The sequence below is a fragment of the Polistes fuscatus genome, unplaced genomic scaffold, assembly GCF_010416935.1.
Source record: "Polistes fuscatus isolate 324 unplaced genomic scaffold, CU_Pfus_HIC Scaffold16, whole genome shotgun sequence".
Classification (NCBI taxonomy): Eukaryota; Metazoa; Arthropoda; class Insecta; order Hymenoptera; family Vespidae; genus Polistes; species Polistes fuscatus.
Window position 1 is genome coordinate 1,676,095 of NW_025113064.1, and position 24,161 is coordinate 1,700,255.

A 24,161-nucleotide genomic window follows, 5' to 3' on the forward strand; every position below is an offset into this window, starting at 1 on the left:
AATAATTCAAAACTTGAACGCGTGCGTATACAAATGTACTATATGCATTGTATACACGTTGTATACGTGTACGTATGTGAACTAATTAACATTAAAATAGAAAAATGTTATCAGTGATAATAAGAAATGCAGTTAAGCGATTAGATTTAAGAAATTTGTCTGCATCCTTAACATGCAATAATTTTATATCAGGAAGGGTTTTATATCAATCAAAAGAATTAATATTGCAGCCTCTAACCTCAAAAGAAAATTTAACAATATATAGAAATTATAACAGTGAAAGCAATTATGACAGAAATGATGATAGTCAAGTAAAGTTACCACAACTAATACCTGGCCCGATAAACATTACATTCAGTATTTTAAAGTTATTCAAAATACCAATTATGGAATTACTTATACCCATAATAACTAAAGATCCTGAATTTAACTTGAGAGATCTTCTTCGTAGCACTAGAAGTGTAAGTTAATTATTACATCTCATCGTTAAACTTGTCTATGCTATTAATCTAAATATTAATGCGATGAGAATATATGTCATGTGTAATGCGATTGATGAATTAATGAATGAAATTCATTTTAGGCAGCATCTATAGTATCCATAGCTCTGTCGAATAAAGATTACGATTCATTATACAACCTAGTAGATAGTAATTTATTAAATATATTAAAAACAAGAATAGATACGTTAACCGAAGAACAAAGAAAGCTTATTGCTATGAAAGAAGAAAATATTACGGCTTTCATGGCATATGATCTAAACATAACACGAATATATAACAATGAAGGTAATTTCATTGACATTATATGGAAATTAATTGAATTTTTTAATTTCTCTAAAGATCTTTTTTATTATGATGTTTTTTAATTTTCTTATAGAAAAACAAAGGGTAGAATTTATATTGATAGGGCATTACGTACCGGGCTTCAATATGAATGAATTTTTCGAGGCGCAGGTAAAGGATAGAATCGAAAAATATACAATTTTAAGACAGAAGAAATCGTTTGTTTGCAATTACGTGTTTTCAAGAGATTATTGTGCGAATCAAGAAAGTGATTGGATAATTAAACACATTAATCACAGTGAAAATTAAGAATTATAAACGAAAGGAATAGAAAATAATATGTATGATTTTAAACATAAAAAAAATAAGAAAAGGCAAAAAATATTACAAAAAATAATAAAGAACAAAGAAAGATATTATTGTTAACAAATTATAGAATGAAAATATGTAAAAGTAAGTCTTTGTTTTCTATTTAATTTATACTATACATATTTATTTTATAAAATAACATTCAATTGAGATTGCTCACAAATTTTGAAAGAAATAAAATATAGAAATTATATTAAATAATATTCTTTAAAAGATTACCTGAATCAAAAAATATTAATCCTGTTTCAACGTTTTAATTGGTCTTGTATAATATTTTGTATTGACATGTATTTTAAAAATAAATAGCATATTTTGTGTTATCTAATAGAAGGAATAAAACATATCGACCAATCAGAGTCGAGAAACAGGAACAACTCGCGTAGTTAAAAAAACATCTAAACACATACTTGCATTAATCATATAGGAGAATAAAGCATTAAAATATAGGAAAATAAAGCATTAAAATATAATTTGTTTTCTATTTCAAGAAATAAATTGGAAAATATCCTCCTGTATTCGTAAAAAATCTAGACGAAGTAATCTAGAAATCACGACATTTCAACCAATCAGAAAGCGAGAAACGAATTTTCCAAAATCTACGCATTATATATATTAACATTCGTTGGGCAAGAAAGAAAAGAGAAACATCGTAATAAAAATAAATAATCATTTTCAAATAAATCAATAAAATATTTCCCGTGCATGTTTACATAAAAAAAATAGATATCTATTTTTACCAACAGAACTAATTGGTAATAATCAAAAGAACGTGTATAGAAATAAGTAAGTAAATATTAAAACTCAATAGTAAGAAGGTTAAAAAATGAAGAGGGCGCCGCTATCGATAAAAAGATATTCGACCAATGAGCCCGCGAAAAAGGTTGTTGCTGCGCGTAACGTGCGGCGCGCAGTGCCGCATAATCTAGTAGTAGTCCGTCGTCAGTGGTGTCGACAAGTCAGACGGTTAGTAAGTCAGTCAGTCAGTTTTTTCGACAGACAAACAGACCGACAGATAGACAGACAGTAGTCAGTGGTCAGTGGTCAGTGATCAGTTAGTGAATCAATTTCAGTCAGTCAGACAGAATCGTTGAAAGTATTAGAAAAGTGAACGAACGAGAAACGCGAACTAACAAACGAATAGTAGTAGTAGTATCTAAATAATCGGAGTGTCGAGTCGAGTCGAATGTAACCGAGTCTAGTCGAACCTAACCGAACAACCTAGCAAGCAAGCAAGCAAGAATACAAGCAAGTGAGCAAGCGAATAAACGAACGATTACGAGAGAAAAAGAAAGAGAAAGAAAAAGAGCGAACGAACTCGTTCAGTGTGTTTAATGTACCGCATATTATCCCACGACGATAACGTGTGTGCGTGCATGAATTCGCGTGAATTACCCGCGTGAGAGTAAGTGAGCAAGTTAGAGCAAATAAATGAGTGAGTGAGTGAGTGAGTGAATGTGTGTGCTGCATGTTTTGCATGTATATGCATGTAATAAGTAAACGCACATATATATATATAAAAAAAAAACAAAGTTAAAGTGTTTCTAATCGTGTGTCGATGAAAAGTGAATGATAGAGTGGAAGAGAGAGAGAGAGAGAGAAATAAATAAATAAATAAATAAATAAATAAATAAATAAAGGGAGTGAGTAACGGTTGGGAGGGAAATTGGGGGTTAGGGTAGATAGCGAGGGGTAGGGGTTAGGGATAGAAAGGGAAAAAACGCGCAGGGGAAACGCGCACGTCGCTCTCACGTTCACCACTACTACACTACCTTGGATTGTACGAGTTGAACAAGTGCTTGTGTATGTGTACGTGTGTCTCTTTCTTTCTCTTTCTCTTTCTCTCTCTATTCGGTAGTGTGCGTTGCTCGTCTATTAGGAAGTTTTTAAGTGTATGTGTAGTTGAATTGGAAAAGTCCAGTGGCGACCACAAAGAGAGAGAGAGGAGCCATCATGGCGAATCCACGGAAATTCAGTGAAAAGATTGCCTTGCTCAACCAGAAGGAGGCGCAGGAGACGGCAGCTTTTGAAGCGATCATGCGAGAAGTATCGGACGTTGTTACGAGCAGAGTAAGGAAATCACAGTAGGTCCTTATCTTAAGGGACAATCTCTCTCATTCTCTCTCTCTATCATCTATCTCTATCTACTGCATATCTATCTATCTCTCTCTCTCTTTTTACTTTCTTATTCCATCTCTATCTCCATTTGTATTTCTTTCTTACTTCAATATTTTCTCTCCCCCCTCCCCACATTTATATATTATTCTCTCTGTTTAACTTATTGTAAACTTTTTCGAGAGAGAGAGAGGGGGGGGGTAGATAGAGCGAGTGAGAGAGCGAGTAGAGTAAGAGGGAGGGGAAGAGATTGAAAGAGAGAGAGAGAGAGAAGCTTCTTGTTTACGTTCTTTCTCTCTCTTCTTATTTTTTCTTTCTCTTTCTTTTCTTTCCTTTTCTTTTCTTTTCTTTTATTTCTTTCTTTCTTTTGCATTTACTGAATAGTACGTTTATGCGCATAATGTGCAACATCACTTCACTCTTGTTTATACATACATGCATACATACACATACATGTATTACGCGTGTGTCTGTGTATGTGTGCGTGCATGCATTTTTATTTATTTTAGTTTTATTTACAATTTGATTAATATATATATATTAAAATGAAAATCTATAGTTCGTTATAGGAATAATGAAGAGAATAATATTTAAGTATGTAATAAATGAAAAATTCTATATTGTTATATATTTGATTTATAGCGTGTGTTTAAAAAAATGTTTTACCGTTTTTTTTTTTTTTTTTGTTTTTTCTATCTTTTTCTCTTAAAATGATGATATCCTTGCGTTACAAGATACGAGAAACGTGAAATAAGAGACCGTGTATGTATATTTGTTTTTCTTTTTTATTTTGTTCGTTTGGGGGGAGGTGGGAAGGGGTTTATGTCTCCTCCTCTTCCTCTTCTTCTTCTTCTTCTTCTTCATCATCTTCTTGGCTGGTTCACTTTGCTAGGGTTACAGTGTGAGAAAGAGAGAGAGAGAGAGAGATAACGATAACTTCGTCGCGTGGAGAGAAGCGTTTTGGCGTCGTTGTGTTTTCATTCGTTTATATTCGTGTTTTACTTTCGTATATATATATATTAGTATTTGACTTAACGTGTGTTAGTGTATCGTATTAGTTAGTCTGCTGTCTCTGTGTTGTTCATGTGCGTCGTAGTCGGTGATGGCGATATTACGTCGTTGTTTGAGACAGCTGCCTGTTTAATTATTTTAAAGGAATTCGATTCCGTTTTTTTAAATGTTACATATATGAAAATACATTGAATTTTTTGTTTGACGATTGTTAACAAGTCTCATAGCCATTTTTCTTCTATTCTTTTTCTCTTTCAGGCCTTTTAAATTGCGATTTTGTTTCATTGATGATAGATCGATTGATTCACGTATCGATAGTTAAATATCGAAAGTAAAATATCGAGTTTGTCAGCATTTGATTTTTCGATTTATGTCTTGTGGATCGTACGTTATTTTTTGTTAGATTTAATTAAATATTTTTAACGACAAATATGTCTTTTTTAATGGGATAGACGATTAGAATATTTATGAGTGCGTATGAATGACACGTGTAAAACAAAAGATTCCAATAATTAAGTTCTTTCTATTCGTTCGTTTAAGTTAATGTCTTCTTCTTCTTTTTCTATTCTTTTAATTTTCTTTCAAAACTTCGAATACAAGGTATACACTGAAAATAATAGAAGCAAGCAAGAATATTTTCAATTTTCTTTTATTCGAAATCTCATTAATTTTATTAAGAAAAGAAAAACAATAGAAGAAAAAGTAATAAGGATGAGAAATATAATTTGAAAATATAATTCTGAGATGGAGAAAGATATAGGGATTAAGGGTTTAAAAGAAGATATGAAATTATTGACGATTAGTATAATTTAAAGGTTCTTGCTATTAAAGGATAGTTAAGTTTAATGTGTCTCTTTTAAAAGGAAATTTTGTAAAAGTTTGTTGATGGTTGAATAACTTGTTCTCTCTTTGATTCGTTCGTCCGGATAGGCAAATTAATATTCTGGAAAATTGATTAATGTACCTTATGTGTGTACCTTTACATAATATATAATATATATATATATTTAAAGCCTATAATTAATTAGAAGAGAGAAGATAATCTTTTTTTTGTTTTTATTTGAATTTGTATTATGTTTTATGTATATGTTATTTTATATATACAAATTGTATATAAATATATGTTATATATATTTAATATTAACGTGTATTAAAATAACTACATATTATATAAAATAACATATATAATATGTCTGTGTATATTTATCTTTCTAATATGAATCATTTAATTGCAAAACAAGTTAGACTAGTTATACCATGCTTTTACTTATTTAGCAGTTTACTAGACAAGGGTCAGTGACTTACTTTCGTTCAGGGTATGATTCAACCAATAACTATGTATTTTAGTATCTTATCGTGATTTTATAAATTTCGAATTTTCTTGAAAATTATCTTATGGAAATGATCGTTACATTGGTCGATTGCTTCGTTACTTTTTCTAATTAATTTCTTTTATTTTTCTATTGATTTATATTGATTGATTGATTTATTGATTTATTTTTTTTATTGTACACGAGTGTGCAGATAGAATTGATTTGTTTATTCGATCTCTTTTTAATTTATGCCAAATTTAATGTTCATTTACTCAATACGCGTATAACTAAATGTACGTTGGCTTTTTAACAAGGTCAATCTAATTCGAGAATAAGAACGTTTCAAGTTCTCTAACTTACGTTGATCTTCCTCGACATTCATTATTATTCCTCGGCCATGATTTTTTTCTTCCTTTTCTTGCATTTATTATTCATTTAAATTGTTTTAATTTGTCGAGTAAAAACATTTGTTCTAAAATCAAAGAGAAAGAAAAATTATAATAATAAATTTGTTGATTAAAACGTTATAGATTAGATTTGATTGAAAGTACAAATTAATTCGCTAATTGAATTTCTTTAGAAAACATTTTTCCAAATTACAGAATAAATAAATGCAGTCTATTTATTTTACACATACACATACACATATATACATGAACACGTATGTACATACACATATACACAAAGAAAAATTGTGTTTTTCACAAATGCAATTCGATCATTTTCATTAGAATCATAGAAAAAAAAAGCTACAAATTTCTGTTTACGTTTGAAAAAAATTCCTATGGCGTTGCAGGCATACAAAACGGGCACAAACATTGTATTCGATTTTTATATTCGTATACTTCTACATCGAGAATGGAATCTAGTCGGCTAAGTTATTATAAAAATGCTGGGCAAGAACCTGTTTAGTTAAGTATGCTTCGAAAGAAAGTTTACGTTATAATATCTTCAACGTGAGTCTCTCGCTTATTTGAATCCAAGAAGAATTCATTTTTATACGAACATCTTATATTAGTTTCTTATCATTTTTCACTAAAAAAAGAGAGAGATAGAAAGAGTGATATGTATATAGAAAGAGAAAAAACACAACACAAAAAGGATATTATCATTCGCGTCTCTCTTTCCTTTCATTTAATTTTGTACTTTCTTTCTTTCTTTTTTTGATTTCATTCACAAGTACGTAGATAATAAATAAAAAAAAAACGTAGAAAAATCTTTAGGTGTCCAAGCACGATTGGTATTACTTTCAAAATAATTTAACAAAGTATGAAACAATATTAGTAGGATAGAAAATGTATCGAAAGAAAAATTCATGTTGAAAATATATTGGAAATTAATCGAAGCACAACGTTACAAAAATTACGAAGAAAATAGTTATTTAAATAAACGTAAATAATTGTAAAATGAATTGAAAAAGGTTGAATGGGGGGTGGTTTCAGGGGGCAAAAAAAAGTAAGAAATAGTTGCAATCGTGCTTGGAAAAATATCGCTTGATTTGAAAGCGATTTGTCACAAAGAGAACGGACTTGCATAGGTCGCGTCAGCAAGCAGCTCGGTGGGTGCGAGTCCCACGGGATCTGGTGTCCCGGATGCCCCGCTCTCCGTCAAGAGTGCCGGTGCGAGTCCTCCGCAATCCAGTGGCAAACATCTTCACATTAACCTGGGCAATCAATTCCGAGCAGGAGGTTCCTTGCCTAACGTTAACAACAATGCGAACTGTGCCAACGACACGAAGGAGCATCATCCTTCGCAACACACTGGTGCCGTTCATTCGATCGATCTTAAGGTATTGGATGATCATCATCCTCCCTTCTCTCATCGTCATCCATTTATTATTATTATTATTATAATTGTTCACACCTTTTCTTACAAGAGAAAGGAAAAAATCACATCCAGCACGCTTATTTCTTTTTGTTGTTTATTTATTTATTTGTTTGTTTGTTTAATTGTTGTTTTGAAACGTTGACCAAGATTTCATTTTTTGCTTATTTTCTTTTTATTTTTCTCGAAAAATTGGATTCATCGATATCGATGGATTTTCCGATTGAATTTCATTTTAGTGGGTTGATAATTCTTCTTTTTCATTGAATTATTTCTTTAGTTTTTTCCTCGAACGATATTTCGTTTCATTTATTTATATCATTATTTGTGTCCTTTATTATGCACGTAGATTAAACAGCATGGCAAATTATCTTACATTATTCATCATCTAGCATTTGTAGCTAACTATTGTATTAGATCATTTGTATCTTAGTTATCTGTATCGTAGTTGCATATAGTTGTTAGATTTGTTAATTATTAATTATGTTTGTATATAGGACGAATTGATCATTCGTGGACCTGTAATAAAAAAGTAACACGAAATTTATAGAATTCAATATGTAAAAAAGAAAAACAATTATAAAAAATCAAATGCTTTAACTTACGAAGTTTCTTCTTTTTTTTTTTCAAAGCTTTCATAATCTTCTTACGTGATTGTGCAATTTTGTACATTTCCTTCGATTAAAAAAGAAATATAATTTTCTTTCCTCTTTCAGATCTATAAATCTCAATTTATATTTCTATCTTCTAATATAGATAATTATTATAAAAATTAATTATTAAAGAATAATTATATAACATATATAAAAAGAATCAAATCAAACAAATCTTATTTATTAATTAATTAAATAAAAAGTGTTCCCTTTTAGCGAATAAATTTAAATAAAAAAATTCAAACCAATTCGGGTTATTTTAAATAAAATGAAAAAAATAAGATGTGCGTACCTTTTTGTATTTTTTTTTCCTTTTTTAAAAGTAAGATATACATCTAAGATTACGAGGAAATCATAGTTTTTTCCTAGAAAATTGTAGATTATGTAATGTACATAGTATATCATCTAAACTTAATTGATATTTTAATGGATAGGATTTTATACCACGTATTTTCTTGTCTGATTAAAGTCAATGGAATTTTACCAGGATTCGAATACATACACGTAATCGTTTGTTTTCTCAAGAATGATCCTGCTATATACTACTCGACAAATACGCAACTAATAAATTAGAAAAAATAAAAAATCAAACGAAAAAAAAAACCAGATAGCGACAATAATAAAAGCATTGAAATAAATAAAAACGCATAATACGGGAAATTGTTATCGTGCGATGAACAATCGGAAAAATAAATCTCGATGTTAGTTTTTTCTTTTTTTTTAATTAAAAATAATCGCGACAAATAAGAACAAATCCATTTTAATAAGAAAATAGAAATGCGAAGGTAAACGTTTTCCAAGGTGGAAAAAAATACTTTTCTTCTTTTTCTTTCTTTTTTTTTTTTTCTTTGCGGTACTACAAGATTGCAAACCTAAATCGAAAAATTACGAGCTCGTAATTACATTTTAAAAAGAGTCTCGAGAATGAGATGTATAATTCACTTTTTTTTTTTTTTTTAATTATATTTTATTACATTTTTCTCACGTCTCTTTATTATAATAACATTATTGATCATGTATACATACGTGAATAATTATTATTTCTAAATTAGAAATTACTGACGCGAACCTTTCACATATTTGGAATCATTTTGTACGATTCTTTCATACAAAATTCTTTCCAATTTCGACTGGGGAAAAAGTAAAATAGAAACGCAAATAAACAAATAGGCAAACAAACAAACAAAAAAAAAACCAGATAACAATATTTCTAATAGTCGTAAGTGCTTTTACAAGGTTTTCACCCTCCTCCTGCTCCTCCCCCTTTGACCTAAATTTGTAGCGTTCTTCGTTTTTTAAACCATGAACCATAACTGAAAAAGAAATACAATATTTTTCGTATCAAAACGATTGAAATTTTTACTTTTTTTTTTTATGCAGTGAGCTTGAACGAACTTTTTTTTTTTTTTAAATTAACGAAAAGTGTACGGGGTATGACGAAGAAGAATATAATTTTGTGCGTTTATGAGATATACGAAAAGAAAAATCGATTATTTACCTCAGGAACTTTTTGTTGGACGCATTTGGCAACGTTAAATACCCTTTCACAACCATCCGCTCCATCTGATTGGTCGAACACAAATTTTTCGAAATAATTAATAAATTATATATTATAATATAAAATATTATATATATTATATTATATATTATATTATAATATATAACATAATATAAATATATTATATATTATAAAATTATATAATAATATTTTAAATACAAATGAATAAATTGGATATAAATATTTACCCTGTTTGGCACAGGCATTGAGAATATCTGCACCCTTTTCTTTAAAATTATCCGGTATGAATCCCAACAACATTTCCGATTCTAAATTACCTTCCTCGTCCACCTATAAATAAAAATATAAATATACACGATAGTAGTATGCGTGTTTATATGTATAGAAGTATAAAAAAGTATAGGAAAAAATCTTGGAAATAATGCGAATAGTAAGAAGAAGAAGAAAAAAAAATGATAAGATTGAATGATAAGATTTACCAGACTGAAAGCTTCCAACATGCAGTACATGTAGCAGGATAGTGATCGATCATTCACCAGATTTCCATCATTTACTTGATCGATCAGAGCTGTCCAACATTAAAAAAAAATTAAAAAAAAAAGAGAAAGAGAAACATTGAATAATTAAATAATTGTCTTATCCGTCATTTAATGATATTTTATCTCTTTTCTTATTAAATTGTAAAATACAAATTGAAAAGAAAACTTTGATATTATTTGATATTATTTCTTATTGCTAATTGAATTGAATTGTTTGATTTTTCTTATAAATTCTTTGAATTATTTTTTACCTTGCGTAGTTCCGTGTTCCTCCATGCAACGAGCTTTATCTCCGGCAACCATTTCTATCATTTCTGGTGGTACCCAATCTGGTGGCTAAATTCAATCAAAAACTTATTCGAATTAGATATTTGTATTCGATGTGTATCAAGTTTGTTTATATGAATTATTTCTCTGTCTGTGTGTGTGTGTTTAGAAATTGTCTTATTAATTATTTAAAATATTCAATATTGTTATCGTCACACGCTTTGATTTTTTATTTTTAACGCGATACCAAAGAAAAAATAACGATTACGCATAGAGTGAGAAATTATTTTTTATTATTTTTTATTTCAATTACGTAAGAATTATTCTTCTTATTCTCATTAACCGTAAACGAGGTATTTATTGCGGTTAACGTCGTATCTCGAAATCTGAAAAAACTCGTATTTTCTTTTAAATAAACTTCGAGATTTACAATCTAACTTGTATTAAAGAATATAAATGCAATCGATGAGAGTGAGATTAGAAAATGTTAATTTTTCTTTTACAGAAATGATTTCGCGTTATTTTCATTTTTTTAATTTTTTTTAATTGAAAGAATGACTAATAATTTTGTCGATGGAAAATAGAAAAGAGGAAAACGTTTTGATATCTTATCTGTCGCGGTGGTAGCGACCGGTAATATCGATTTTGTGAGTATTCGACATCAGGAACGTAACACGAATGAAATTTCCTTGATAATAAAATACACGCACAAATGTTAACACGAGTAGTGGGAAGATAATTGAAAAGTTTTGAGCCGAACGTAGGAACACAATTTATTTTCGATCCAACTAATTTTTAATATACTTGTATATGTATGTATGTATGTATGTGTGTGTAATTAATTATGCCAATGGATAACGAGTAATTCTATTGTTCTAAATAAGAAAAAAAAATCTCAAGTAAGAAGAAAGAACGGAAAGGAAAAAAACGTATAAATAAATTCTAATAAAAAGGAACGATATAACAAGGGAATAAAATGAAACAATAATAATAATAATAATAATAAAAAAGAAGAAAAATATGGGGGAGGATTTGCAAGATCTATCTTCGGTGTCAACGACTTCTGAAATCGATTTTCGCGATAAGAAAGATGGATAGGAACGGAAAGAACGATGCCAAGAAATCGTGTCACGACCCACGTAATAAATACGACATCCATTTATATATTTAAATTCACACAGACAGACATATACATACATACATACATACATACTCGATTAGAAGTTCTTTTTTTAGGCAAAAGTTTCCAAGTGATTATTCAAATCAATTATCCCTTTTTATTTCGTCTAAACCATTTAGCCTAATCTCATCTTAACTTCGACAAATTTTCCCGTCGCAAATTTGATCGATTCTTATCAAACTTTTGATTCACGTTAATCGTAAGAAAAATTTCATTCGCGATTTATTTTAATATTATAATATTAAATTATTTATTTATATATAATTATAATATTATAATATTTAAATGAAAAAGTACATTTTTGTGTGTTTTTTTTTCTTCTTTTTAAATTTAAATATTTTCCGTTGTATGTACGAAAGAAATTTCACGAATATCACTGATTAGATAAAAAAAAAAATATAACACAGAAAACACAGCAGCATGGATTTACTTACCCCTGCGTTAACGATCTTCATAGAAAGTAGGGTGAAAAACATGACGCAAATTAATTTCCCTTCCATTTTGATAGTCTCTCTCTCACAATATTAATAATAACAATAATAATAATAATAATTTAAACAATAATATATCACACAAATGAATTTGAGATATTTCGAATCTCTATGTGAAAAATGTCTTGTAAAATGAATCGTTCGTTTCGAATACACGTGCTAACGCGAAATACAAGTCTAGTATGGAAACGTAAGCGTATTTATAATCCTCTAATCGCAAACGGGATGTGGGCGTTTGAGAGGTTATAGCCATAAGTTAATTTCATATTATCCTTTCTTTTATACTGATTAAAGTCCAAGACTATAGTTAGTTAATTTCCAATGTTCCTGTGTTTCTCTAAACAGAGAAAAAGAAGAAGAAAAAGAAGAAGAAGACGAATAATAAGAAGAAGAAGAAGAACAACAACAACAATAACAAAAATTCAAATTAAAATGAAAATGAAACTCTTTGTGACAACTCTGATATTATTGTTACGTGCATACTGTATACTTTTATACTTAACATTAGTCAGGAGTATATTTTTTTTTTCTTTTTTTATTATAGAAGGTCCTTGGTTGCATCCTGCATATAGTAATATTCGTTAGTTATTAAGTATGTGTATAAATCATATTTTTTGACATATCACAGCCGATATAACATACTCCCGTGTGTTGTATGTATTTTATGTGTTATTATTCATAATCAATGATATCGAATTATGGTTTTGTAACAATTAGTTAGGTTTTATTACTTTGCAATAACAAGTCGAATATTAAATGTTACGTCGGCGTCGCTGTGATTTCCTTTAAATCGATTCAACTCGCGTATTTATTATTTTTCCTACTCGTTCATTTTATTAACTACCTCGACTTCCTCTTCTTATTCTTTTTTATTTTTTTTTTTTTAATTGGTATATCATTTTGTTTTTTTTTAGTCGATTAACGCGTTGACCGCCACGTGGGTCACCCGTGGCCAAACGTTATTATATATTTTTATTTATTTATCTAACCTTGCATTTATTCAAAATCAAACCTAAAAGTACGATTGAATCGTTGTAGATGAGAATAATATAAAATAACATGATCTTAATTAATTAATTGCATATATAAAGCATAGCTCACACACACACACACACACAGGAATCGAGGATTTGATATTTAATCTTTAGAAATATGATTGAAAACAAGAAAATATTCTATTTCCTTTATCTACTTCGAGTTAGAAGAAGAGACGCGAAGTGAAGGGGTGAAAAATAGGGTAGGGGTAGGAAGTAGATGGCAAAGGGTGGTTGGTTGAGGGTGGGGGTGGGCTGGGGGATCTGGCAAGGTCGAGTTTCGATCGGTCGAGAGAAGAAATGCATCACGGATCGGGGTCAAGAGAGCACTCGGCTTTTTTAACTGGCTGCTGCTGCTGCTGCTGTTGCTGTTGCTGTGGTGGTGGTGGTGGTGGATTTCCTACTGGCTGCTGTTTAGGGTTCGATGTTTTTCCCAACCGCAAGGTTGTTCTTCTTCTCCTCCTTCTTTTATTTATTTATTTATTTACGTTTTTACTTCTTTTCTTCTCATTTTTCGTATTTCTTTCACGAATACATCATCATTTTTGAAATCCTCTTCTCTTTTCCCTTTTCGTATCATCGTCCATTTCTTATTTTCGATTCGCGCGTACCCGTTTCCGGTTTAAAAACGATTTTCCATCTTTTAGCTCAGAGTAGTCCGAGTTACTTTCATCTCGAATCGATCGAATTTCAGCGAATTTCTGGGCCCCGTGCGCACGTGCAGTTACTCTCCTACCCTGGTGTGTAACTGTGGGGCTGGGGGGTGAGGGGGGTATATACTGGGTGACGTTTTCAAATACAAAATCTTCGTATATTTTTTCTTATCTTTGACGGATATAAAAAATTTTATTTTTAAATGATAATATGTAATAATTTGTCTCTTTGAAATTTACAGTGAAAATTCTATATTTGTTTGTATGTAGTTGTAGTAGTAATACGCGTATCGTGGAATTTCTTACTCAAACGATTCACCTAGTGTATACGATTTATATATATGTATTCGTGTGTATGTGTAAAGAGTGAGAGAGACATACGACTTACCTGATATTTTCAACTCGTGTCTCTGTTGAAGACCACCGAGTGTGAACAAGCCTTAAACTGGTTCGATCAATCATTCATGCTAACGAATATTCTTATCTCCTTCTGTCTCTCACATTCCTTCTTCATTTTCTTTTCTTTTATTTTCTTTTCAATGATACCTTTTGACAGGAAACGTGATATCGATATAATCACAAAATAAGATATCATCGTACAATCAAAATCAAATTATTGAAAATGATTACCCCATCAATTTTATATTCGAAAATTATTTAATAGAAATATGTTTTAATATTAATTCATGGAGAAACAATAATTATAAATAAATCAATCTATCTGTGTTTCGTATATTATTAAAGAAATTATTCTTCTAACATAATTTATAATATTAATATTATTTTATAATATTTTTAATAAATAATATATATATATATGATAGATAAAATTTGGAATGACGAAGATTATATTGGATTTTATAAAACTGTTTAGTAAACCTAATTTATATTAATTTATAGAGGAACAATAATTATAAATAAATCAATCTATCTGTGTTTCGTATATTATTAAAGAAATTATTCTTCTAACATAATTTATAATATTAATATTTATTTTATAATATTTTTAATAAATAATATATAAATATGATAGATAAAATTTGGAATGACGAAGATTATATTGGATTTTATAAAACTGTTTAGTAAACCTAATTTATTAATGAAGTACGTAATAGGAAATGGAATTAGAACGTATAAATGAATAAATTGTCGATGTTATTTAGATACACTTTTATTTTTATTTATTTTCCTTTTTTTTTTTTTATTTTTCCTCTCCAACGCAGAAAATATGTAAAAGCTGGACGAAGGTAAAGAAAGAATATATGAAAATAATCGTTAACACAATACAAGTTCGAGGTGGATGGTTGGCTAAGTTGGGGGGGGTGTTGAGAAGGTGATGGGGGTTGAGGGTTTATAAGCAAAGAGGGCGGAGTCGAGACGACAGACTCGTTTCCTAGACTCATTTTTCACGATGAAAAAAATAAAACCCCCACCCCCTACCCCCTACCTCCTACCCACCCCCCGTTGGAAGAAGAACCACGTCGCGTGTCATATTTTTCCTACAAACGTTTATTGTTAGACGACTCTTTTGAGAAGGGTTAGCAACCGTTCTACGCAATATACATCTTTTAATTTCAATTATAAATCAATTTTATACACTTCATCATAAGACACAAACTTTTGTTTTAATATTGAATCGTTATTTTTAGGAATAAATACAAATAACAAATCATCCTTTCGTTAAACTTTTTTAAGAATGGTAAGAAAGTTGAAAGTTTTTCCACGTGCGTATAAATATTATAAATTTAATGATACAATTTTTTGTACGAATCTTCAATTATTTTATTTTCTTACTTTTGTTTTCTTATTTTTTCTTTCTCAAACTCCTCCACCCCACCCCCAAGCCCTCACCGTTAATATTCGTGCAAATTGAAATGTAACACCGTGTATATTTGCATAGATATTTGCGGCTGGATGTATAGTGATTTAAGGGTGCATAAAAATGCAATTTGTTCGAGGTGAAACATTTAGAAAAAAAAAAAGAAAAAAAAGCAGGAGAGAAAAAATGAAACGTTCCTTCGAGAGGCGTGACCTCGCATTTGTTGCGACAGCTTTCGTTACAATATGCAATTTGTTTAGATCCGATAACAACGACACCGCCGGCAAACCACCCCACCCCCTGTTAAAAATACATTACTTTCTTGCATTAAATTATGTTTTCTAATAAATAATCACCGACGATTGCTTTAAATTGCTTCCTCGTTTGGTTAAAAGAAATTTCCTGGCAATATTTCCATCAATTTCGTAATACAATCTTTATAAAATAGAGTAAAAACAAATTTACCTGTGCAATTCTATTTTTTTTTATCGATTCGCAATAAAAATTACACAAAATCAATTTCGTGTATTATATATTTAATTCGTATACTTCGTAATAATAATTTTCTTATAATTTAATCTTTAGTTATCGTGTGTGAAAAAAAAGAACACAAAAAATAAATTAAAAATAAATTAAAATTTTGGAAACGTTAGCTGCACAATTCTTTTCTTTTTTTTTTTATCGATTCGCAATTAAAATTACACAAATAAATTTCGTGCATTATATTTAATACATATACTTCGTAATAATAATTTTCTTATAATTTATTCTTTAATTATTGTGTGTGAAAAAAAATAAATTAAAAATAAATTAAAATTTTGGAAACGTTAGCTGCACAATTCTTTTCTTTTTTTTTTTATCGATTCGCAATTAAAATTACACAAAATAAATTTCGTGCATTATATATTTAATACATATACTTCGTAATAATAATTTTCTTATAATTTATTCTTTAATTATCGTGTGTGAAAAAAAAGAAAACAAAAAATAAATTAAAAATTTGGTGTATAATATTAAATAAATATAAAATAATTGAAAGACCCTCCAGAGAAGACATTAAACTCGTTAAAAACGTGAGGTATTTTCGGAGAATGGAATATTTAATTCGATGATCGTGCTACCATAGTTACTTGTGTAGGTCACGTTCGACTGTGCTAAGTTCGGAATCAATTCGAAGATCGGAATAGGGTGCAAAGGTCAAAGAACGCTAACTAGTAACCTTCTCAATTCCTTTCCCGAAAAAAATTAAACGAATAAAAAGAAAGAAAATGACAAATTTTTTCGTAATTTTTGTTCTTGCTCTCTCTTTTTTTTTGAAGAATATTTTTATATTAAATTTATTTTATAAATCGCAAAATAATAAACCTAACAATATTGAAACGTTTCATTTTTTTTTCCTTTTAGATTTATTCTCCTATATTTTTTTGTTGCAAATATGGGTTTGAAAAAAAGAAAACAAAACTAAGCACGTGCTCTCACTCGTTCCAGTTATTGTTAGTATGTATATATGTATATATATATATACTTGTATATATATATTATATATATATATAGTGAGTATTGATCGGTGCTTCTAAAAGTTTACTCTCTGCTTTGCCTATTTCGTTCGGAACAGCAGCAGCAGCAGCAGCAGTAGCACTGCAGCTGCAGATGCAACCTGCAACTGCACCCACAAAAGTGGTGATTTAATTAATAAAATCACTCGAATATCTATCTTTTTTGTTCCTTTTTTTATATTCAATTGTTTCAACTGTTTTTATTCGATATTTATTAAATATTTTTTATATACCGTATATGAAAAGAAAAATTAGATAAATATATTTAATTAATTTCAATGATAAAAGATGATTGTTTAAATGATATGAATAATATTGCTGTGTTCTATTAAAATAAAATTGATCTCTTCTAGTTCTACATAGTCGCTTATGCAGCCCCATTTATGAATGAATACTCGCGACCTTTCATAGAAACGAATGAACTGTTGTGAACTAGACCGATAGCAACGATACACCAACCACACGTTTTCTTTGATATTATTCTCAAGAATTTATCCAATTAATATTAATAATTATTTGTTTTTGTTGTTATTATTGTTTTTAGACACCTAATACTAATTCAAATTCTCAGATATACGAACGAACAGAAAATTGTATCCACGTTAAATGTAAATTTGATCATAGCACGAAAAATTATTGATGATAGCTTGAAAAAATACGAAATAAATGTAAAAAGTGAAAGTAAATATAATTTATAAAGATAATAATAGATTTTTGAGTGTCGAAGATCAGTTAGAAAATGATTAGAAATCTGATAGAGATAAATTGCAATGATTTTATTCGATTTACTTTTTTCCCCTTTTCTCAATCTTCTAATAATAAAAACTAAGATAGTGAGAGTGGATAGGCAAATAGTTAGAAAATTAATTAGATACCCGATGGAGAAAGTTATCACGCGTTATCGATATTTCATTTTATTTTTAATTATAATTATATTACTGTATCTGTATTCTCTGACAATAAAACAAAAAGTAAGGGTATCGTTAGTGAAATTATTAGAAATCTGGAAAAGAAAGTTACACGCCTATTTTTTTTTTTTTTATTTTTCTTCTCTTCTTATAATTGAACAAAAATTCTAATCGAACGTAAAATATTCATTTCAAATAAAGAAATCGTTTGGATGATATTCATTCGTTTGAATGTTCTCGGGAAAAAATCCTAACAATTTCCAAAAAAAAAAAAAAAAAAAGAAAACAAAATATGATGCATTGAATTGCATAAAAAATTATAATCGAGGAATGAATGAGAAAATATAATTATTGTTATTTTTTCTCAAGTGGGTCATCGTTTGCGAAGCCGTCGCGACGACGACAACAACGAGGAGGATGCGTGGGCGTCGAAATGGGGTGGAAAGGGCAAAAGGGAAAGGGGCAAAGGGAGAGAAACTCCCGCTTGCTCGTCGATCGGTTCCCGACCTCTCCAACTTGTTCCGCGTTCCTCGGTCATTCAAGCTTTGCTTGCACACGGCTTCCATTCTACTTTCGAGCATTGCCTTGCTTGCACCCCACACCCACCCCCCACATCCACCCCCGCTTTCTATCTCTTTCCAATGTTTTATCTATCGTTAGAAATAAAACCCTTTGATTTTCGTTATCTGAATTTTTGGTTTAAGACGAATAGAAATGCACATAGAAATATTTAAAGGAAAAATGAATAATATTATAGAATAAAAATATATAAAGAATAATAAAAATAGAATATTGAAACGTTTCTATATTGTTATTATATATTATTAAAAATAATATAAAGAATATATTTATTATTCTTTAATATTATTTTTGTTTCTTAGATTATACATTAATATTAATGTTTCTTAATTTGTTAGATTATTTTTTGAAGTAAAGAAAAATTGTCCAGGTGCTTAAAAAATAATATTCAAAATTTGATTTCATTTATATTATAAAACAAATCATCCTATTAATTTTATTCCTAAATATTGGGGGACACATAACAGTTTGCAACCATTGCAGCAATGACTGTTGCATGTCATATGCACATGATAACAAATATTAAAGAAGGGAATTATAATTAAATAATAAAAGGAAAAATTGTTAGAATATTTTTTGAAGTAAAGAAAAGTTGTTACAAGCAAGATCCAGGTGCTTGAAAAATAATATTCAAAATCCTATTAATTTTATTTCTAACTATTGGGGGACACATACAATCATTGCAGCAATGACTGTTGCATGTCATATGCACATGATAACAAATATTAAAGAAGGGAATTATAATTAAATAATAAAAGGAAAAATTGTTAGAATATTTTTTGAAGTAAAGAAAAATTGTTACAAGCAAGATCCAGGTGCTTGAAAAATAATATTCAAAATCCTATTAATTTTATTCCTAAATATTAGGACACATACCAGTTTGCAACCATTGCAGCAATGACTGTTGCATGTCATATGCACATGATAAAAAATATTAAAGAAGGGAATTATAATTAAATAAATAAATCGTTGAGAAATTTTTGTTCACGGAAGAACAATCTACAATTCTCATTTTTTTTATTGCGAAATATGCAAATAACGAAAGGGCAATGCTCAAGGTCGACAGCTTGGCACAGTCAGTCACGAGAAGAACTCTGGCAAGCGTTAAAAGCTTTCTCTCTCTCTCTCTCTTTTATTCTCTTTCATGGTCCTCGTCCTCGTCCTCACCGTCGTAGTTCTCGTGGTCACATAATTTCTCATTCCAGTGCACCGATGGGCGATCCATCTAATGCTCGTAGCTTATAAGGGGTCACCAGAGGATAAAATTATAACGTGGAAAGTGTCATCGGCGTTCGATCGACTAAAGAAACACCATCCTTGACTATAGTCTGTGAAAATCGAAGGACGTTGATTTAATTCAACTGTTATTAACAACTAACATTTAACATATTATCATTATTATTTTATTTTATTTATTTATCGGTTTAATGCATATAACCAAAATTCTTCATTTTTCTTCCTAATTTTACAAACCTAATTATCAGTCTGATTATCATTTTTTTTTTAATCCTAAAGTTTTATTCTCATACACGTTTTCGTAAAAAAATTATTTCGTATTTTAATCGTGCATATTGCAATGATATCAGAGATTAGAATCTAGGATTAAACAACGTTTAGAATTATTGCGATTATTTTTAGTAACCCCCTGCGGTTCTGGGGGAAGGGTTGAAAGAATAAGACCGCAGTAACCCTTGCTTGTCGTAAGAGGCGACTAAAAAGGGCGACCCATTAACAGGGTTAACATCCCTCTAATGTTTACAATGAAATTATGTTCGAAAGAAGTAATCCAAAGGAAGTTTCGAATTCGTTGAATTATTACAACAACAACAATGAAATTATATATATAATATATTTCAATTTTTCTTGGATAGAATAAAATCAGTCAAATAAATATAAAGTTTAAATTCTAACAGAGAGAGAGAGAGAGAGAGAAGAGAGAAACACCGTGAATCGATTCTCATCGTTGAATAAATTTCACCCTCGTATTTGACTACTCTCTCTCTCTCTCTCTCTCTTTTTCTCTCTCTTTTATCTTGTCTTTTTTATATTATTTTCTTTGACGAGGGGTGAACCGTGTGTTGATGCATACGCGACCTTCTAACATACCTTTTTTCTTTTTTCTCTTATATAGTTTTAACACCAATGTGTGTGTGGCTGGTTGATAAAACAATCGTGCTTTTGTTTAATATCGATTTTTGTATTTATTTCATGCACTATCGGGAATAAATATAATCTAACGGGGAAACGGGGAGGGGGGAAGAGAACAATTAATTGCATGTCCGATTAATTATCCATGTTTATTTATCGAAAAGTATCTGAATTTTCTTTGAAACGTTATATTATTTAATCGAGACTCGGTGTCAAACAACTTGACATTAGTTAACGTGATTTTTCTATAAAAAAAGAAAAAGAAAAAAAGAAGAAAAAACCCTTTGGCCTTTAAAAGGGTTAAAGGGGACATTAATTTGTAGATCCTAAAATGATCGCAAACAAAACACAATAGGCTCCAGTTGAGATTTTCTAAATAATGTGCATTATTATCGAATTTATTTTAAATACTATATATTATAAATAAATCTAATTAATAAAATAATAATAATAATAATTTTCTAATCAATAATCTCTGTAGTATTCTCAATAAAAAAAATAATATAAATAAATTATTTGCAATATACATATATACATATATATATTTAATAATTAATATATGGAAACGTTGAAGTGTTAAATTACAGGGAAGAGAAATGTAACGCAATACTCAAAGAAAATAATAATAATAATAATAATAATAATAATAATACCAAGCGTTGTGTTAGACAAATTGTGTTTAAACATGCGCGTGTTTGTGTTATCGATACTTCTAGTCGACGTTCTCGTTCTCGTTCTCGACGTTTTATTCGTCGTAGTCGTCGTCGTCGTCGTCGTAGAGTTGTTGTACGAACGCGACGACGATTTCATTGAGAACTTATATTCAATGGCAGAGTTCATGGACGCGTCTCGAAGCGCATCGACGCTTCGTGAGATGCGTCACCGGCGTATCGACCAATCAGAAACCGACACGTGTCGCAATGCTTACGTTCAATTAGTATCGATGCTAATTAAAGGCCATCCGTAAACAAAAGGTCGTTGCTTTCAACTAGTCGATAAATACTATACGATAGATTTATCTTTTCGATTTGCTACTGATGGTGGTGATGATGATGGTGGTAGTGGTATTTTTAACATTTTATCCCATTATTTAATTTTTTTTTCACTAATATTCGCACACGATTTGATTTGATTTACGGAAGAAAAAGTATTGTCCCAATGTTTTAAGATTTGATTATATTTTTCCACCATTGAAATCACCGTGTAAATTTCAAAACGTTTATAATTAACAACACTCAGAAATGATGTTATACAAAATAATATACGACACATCGAGAGAATAATATCTTAACGTTAATCCTTACGTCAAGTTTCGCACGTGTTAATCTTTTGCAACACGTGAACGCACGTAACCATACGTAACACTTGTATATATGCACTTACAATATACAATATATGTATATAAATAGACAGATAGAAAGATAGATAGATAGATAAATAGATAGATAGATAGATAGATAAATCGTACGCACCTATCGATATGCGTGTATGTGTGATTAATTATGTGTTTTATAAAAAACAAAGTGCTAACGTGCTATTCTTGCTTCGTCACTATTCTAATTACTAATACATTAAACATATTACAGTATGCAAATAACTATACTGATATTATTATAGCGATGAATCTAATCTAAGAGAATAAGAAAGATCGAGATTTTATTTTATTTTATTTTTTTTATTACAAATATATTTCAAACACATTAATTTGAGTCATAGAATTTCTTAAAAAATTCAACTATTATTATTTAATATAAACGATATCAAATGATTAATTAAAAAAATAGAAACAATAATGATTTAAACGTTTCTAATTCGTTTCGTTTGTACGAAGAAACATTGCGTGCATTTTTCTCTCATTCGTAACAACAAATCGAGAATGTAATAAAAAGAGATAGAAAGAATGAGCGTGTGAGTGAGTATGCGTACGTGTGTTTATATGCACATGTATGTGTCCTGCGTGTGAGAAAGATGAAAAGAGTTTGATGCTGCGACGCAGGAGAATGAAGTTTTCCTTGAACTTTGGTATCGAGATAGCTGTGCATGAACAATTAATGAAACAATAAGAGGAAAAGAAACAAACGTAGAAAATGATAAAGATGGAGACTGAAATAGACAGAAACCTGAGATAGATATAAAAAAAAAAAATAAAGATATAGATAGTGCTATAATTATTAATTTAGATTCATTGTTAGATTCCTTTTTTTTCTCTTCCTTCTTTTTCCTTTATCTATCAAAAGTATTCTAAGCGGTTTAAACGTGACATTCTATTTTTTATGATTATTTGTATTTCTTATTTGTTTTCTTTGAATGTTTTTTTTTATTTTTTTTATTTTCAATAAAACAATTCTAACATTCAAATCTAATTATTATCTTTCAACAATCATTTCTAGATTCATTCACGTGTGTAAGAAAGAGATAAAAGAATGTATGTATGTGTGTATGTGTACGTGTGTGTTCTTTGAGAGAAAGAGAGAGAGAGAGAGAGAAAAGGCATTGAACGAATCGAATGAATGAGAAGGGTTTGACCCACATAAGTTCTTAGAAGCTCCATTACGTGACTGGAAAAATATTCTTCATTCTTTGTAAGAACTACGAAGTTATATGAAAAATCGACTAAATATTTTCTTTCATTTTTCTTGATAAATTTTTCTAAAATAAAAACCACCATAGATACGCTGAATCCAATCGATCGATGCATATTATTAATGAAATACTATTTCCAAAAATATTATTCGTTTAATTTGATTTTTAAATTTCTTAGAGAGTATCAGAAAGATTGATTTTTAAATGTGTCTGCTGTCTGATCAATCAAAATTGATTAACAAATTACTTTTAAATTATAAATAAAATGATTTTAGAACAATTTCATGTGAAATTTATTGATCGATTTAATTTAAAAAATGAATGTTTTATTTATTATCATCGTTAGACGCGAATGAAATAATAATTTAATATTAAATAAATGTTGTACACACATACACACATACATATTAAAGTGATTTATCATAGACAGGATATTTCTCTTAACGTTGAACTCTTTTATTTATATGTTATTATCTTTCTCACTCTCTCTTTATATATATAAATCAATGTATTATACATGTAACTATGCTTCCGTGAAAGTGCTATGAGAAAGGAAGGAGAATTGTTATAGGGGAAAAAGAGAGGGAAGTTGGTGCTCGTAAAGCGGATGAAACATTTTATGGGAGACGATTCGTGAAACGAGAAAATTTCTACGAAATCGTGGAATATTTTTGTATAAACAATACAAATGAAATAAAAAAAAAAAAAAGAAAAAGAAATAACGTTTATACGATTTTTATGGTTTGTTTGATCGTTTATTTGATCGCCAAAGTTTCGTTCGTTTGAATTACACTAAAAACCGGTCTCTCCGGGCAGGG

The 24,161-nt window shown here is 29.4% G+C and overlaps 3 protein-coding genes and 1 long non-coding RNA gene across 12 annotated transcripts in view; 3 read left to right on the forward strand and 1 right to left on the reverse strand.

The window, feature by feature from the left end:
- Positions 1 to 20: 20 nt before the first annotated feature.
- Positions 21 to 1,109, forward strand: LOC122514851. The gene is made up of 3 exons (XM_043631923.1): positions 21 to 461; positions 584 to 788; positions 880 to 1,109. Exons 1-3 carry the CDS (start codon positions 105 to 107, stop codon positions 1,092 to 1,094), a joined length of 777 nt encoding a protein of 258 aa, XP_043487858.1. The 5' UTR covers positions 21 to 104; the 3' UTR covers positions 1,095 to 1,109.
- Positions 1,110 to 2,042: 933 nt separating this feature from the next.
- The window catches only part of LOC122514852 (CREB-regulated transcription coactivator 1-like), a 30,781-nt gene continuing 8,662 nt past the window's right edge, over positions 2,043 to 24,161 (forward strand). For 4 of the 9 annotated variants that reach the window (XM_043631924.1, XM_043631928.1, XM_043631931.1 and 1 more), the window contains exons 1-2: positions 2,834 to 3,221; positions 7,128 to 7,379. In XM_043631924.1, coding sequence (XP_043487859.1) covers positions 3,105 to 3,221; positions 7,128 to 7,379 — 369 coding nt within the window. In that variant the 5' untranslated portion in view covers positions 2,834 to 3,104. Of the gene's footprint in view, positions 2,557 to 2,832; positions 3,222 to 7,127; positions 7,380 to 24,161 lie in introns of those variants that run through there. The other 5 variants (XM_043631930.1, XM_043631929.1, XM_043631925.1 and 2 more) reach the window with 4 other exon arrangements.
- On the forward strand, positions 5,485 to 6,573 carry LOC122514854. The gene is made up of 2 exons (XR_006303138.1): positions 5,485 to 5,593; positions 6,387 to 6,573. It is a non-coding gene; the product is annotated as an uncharacterized LOC122514854 (long non-coding RNA).
- LOC122514853 lies at positions 9,259 to 12,233 on the reverse strand. The gene is made up of 6 exons (XM_043631934.1): positions 12,007 to 12,233; positions 10,377 to 10,461; positions 10,066 to 10,154; positions 9,814 to 9,916; positions 9,566 to 9,630; positions 9,259 to 9,380 (listed from the first exon to the last, which is right to left on the reverse strand). The coding sequence occupies exons 1-6, from the start codon at positions 12,070 to 12,072 to the stop codon at positions 9,363 to 9,365; spliced, it is 426 nt and encodes a 141-aa protein (XP_043487869.1). The 5' UTR covers positions 12,073 to 12,233; the 3' UTR covers positions 9,259 to 9,362.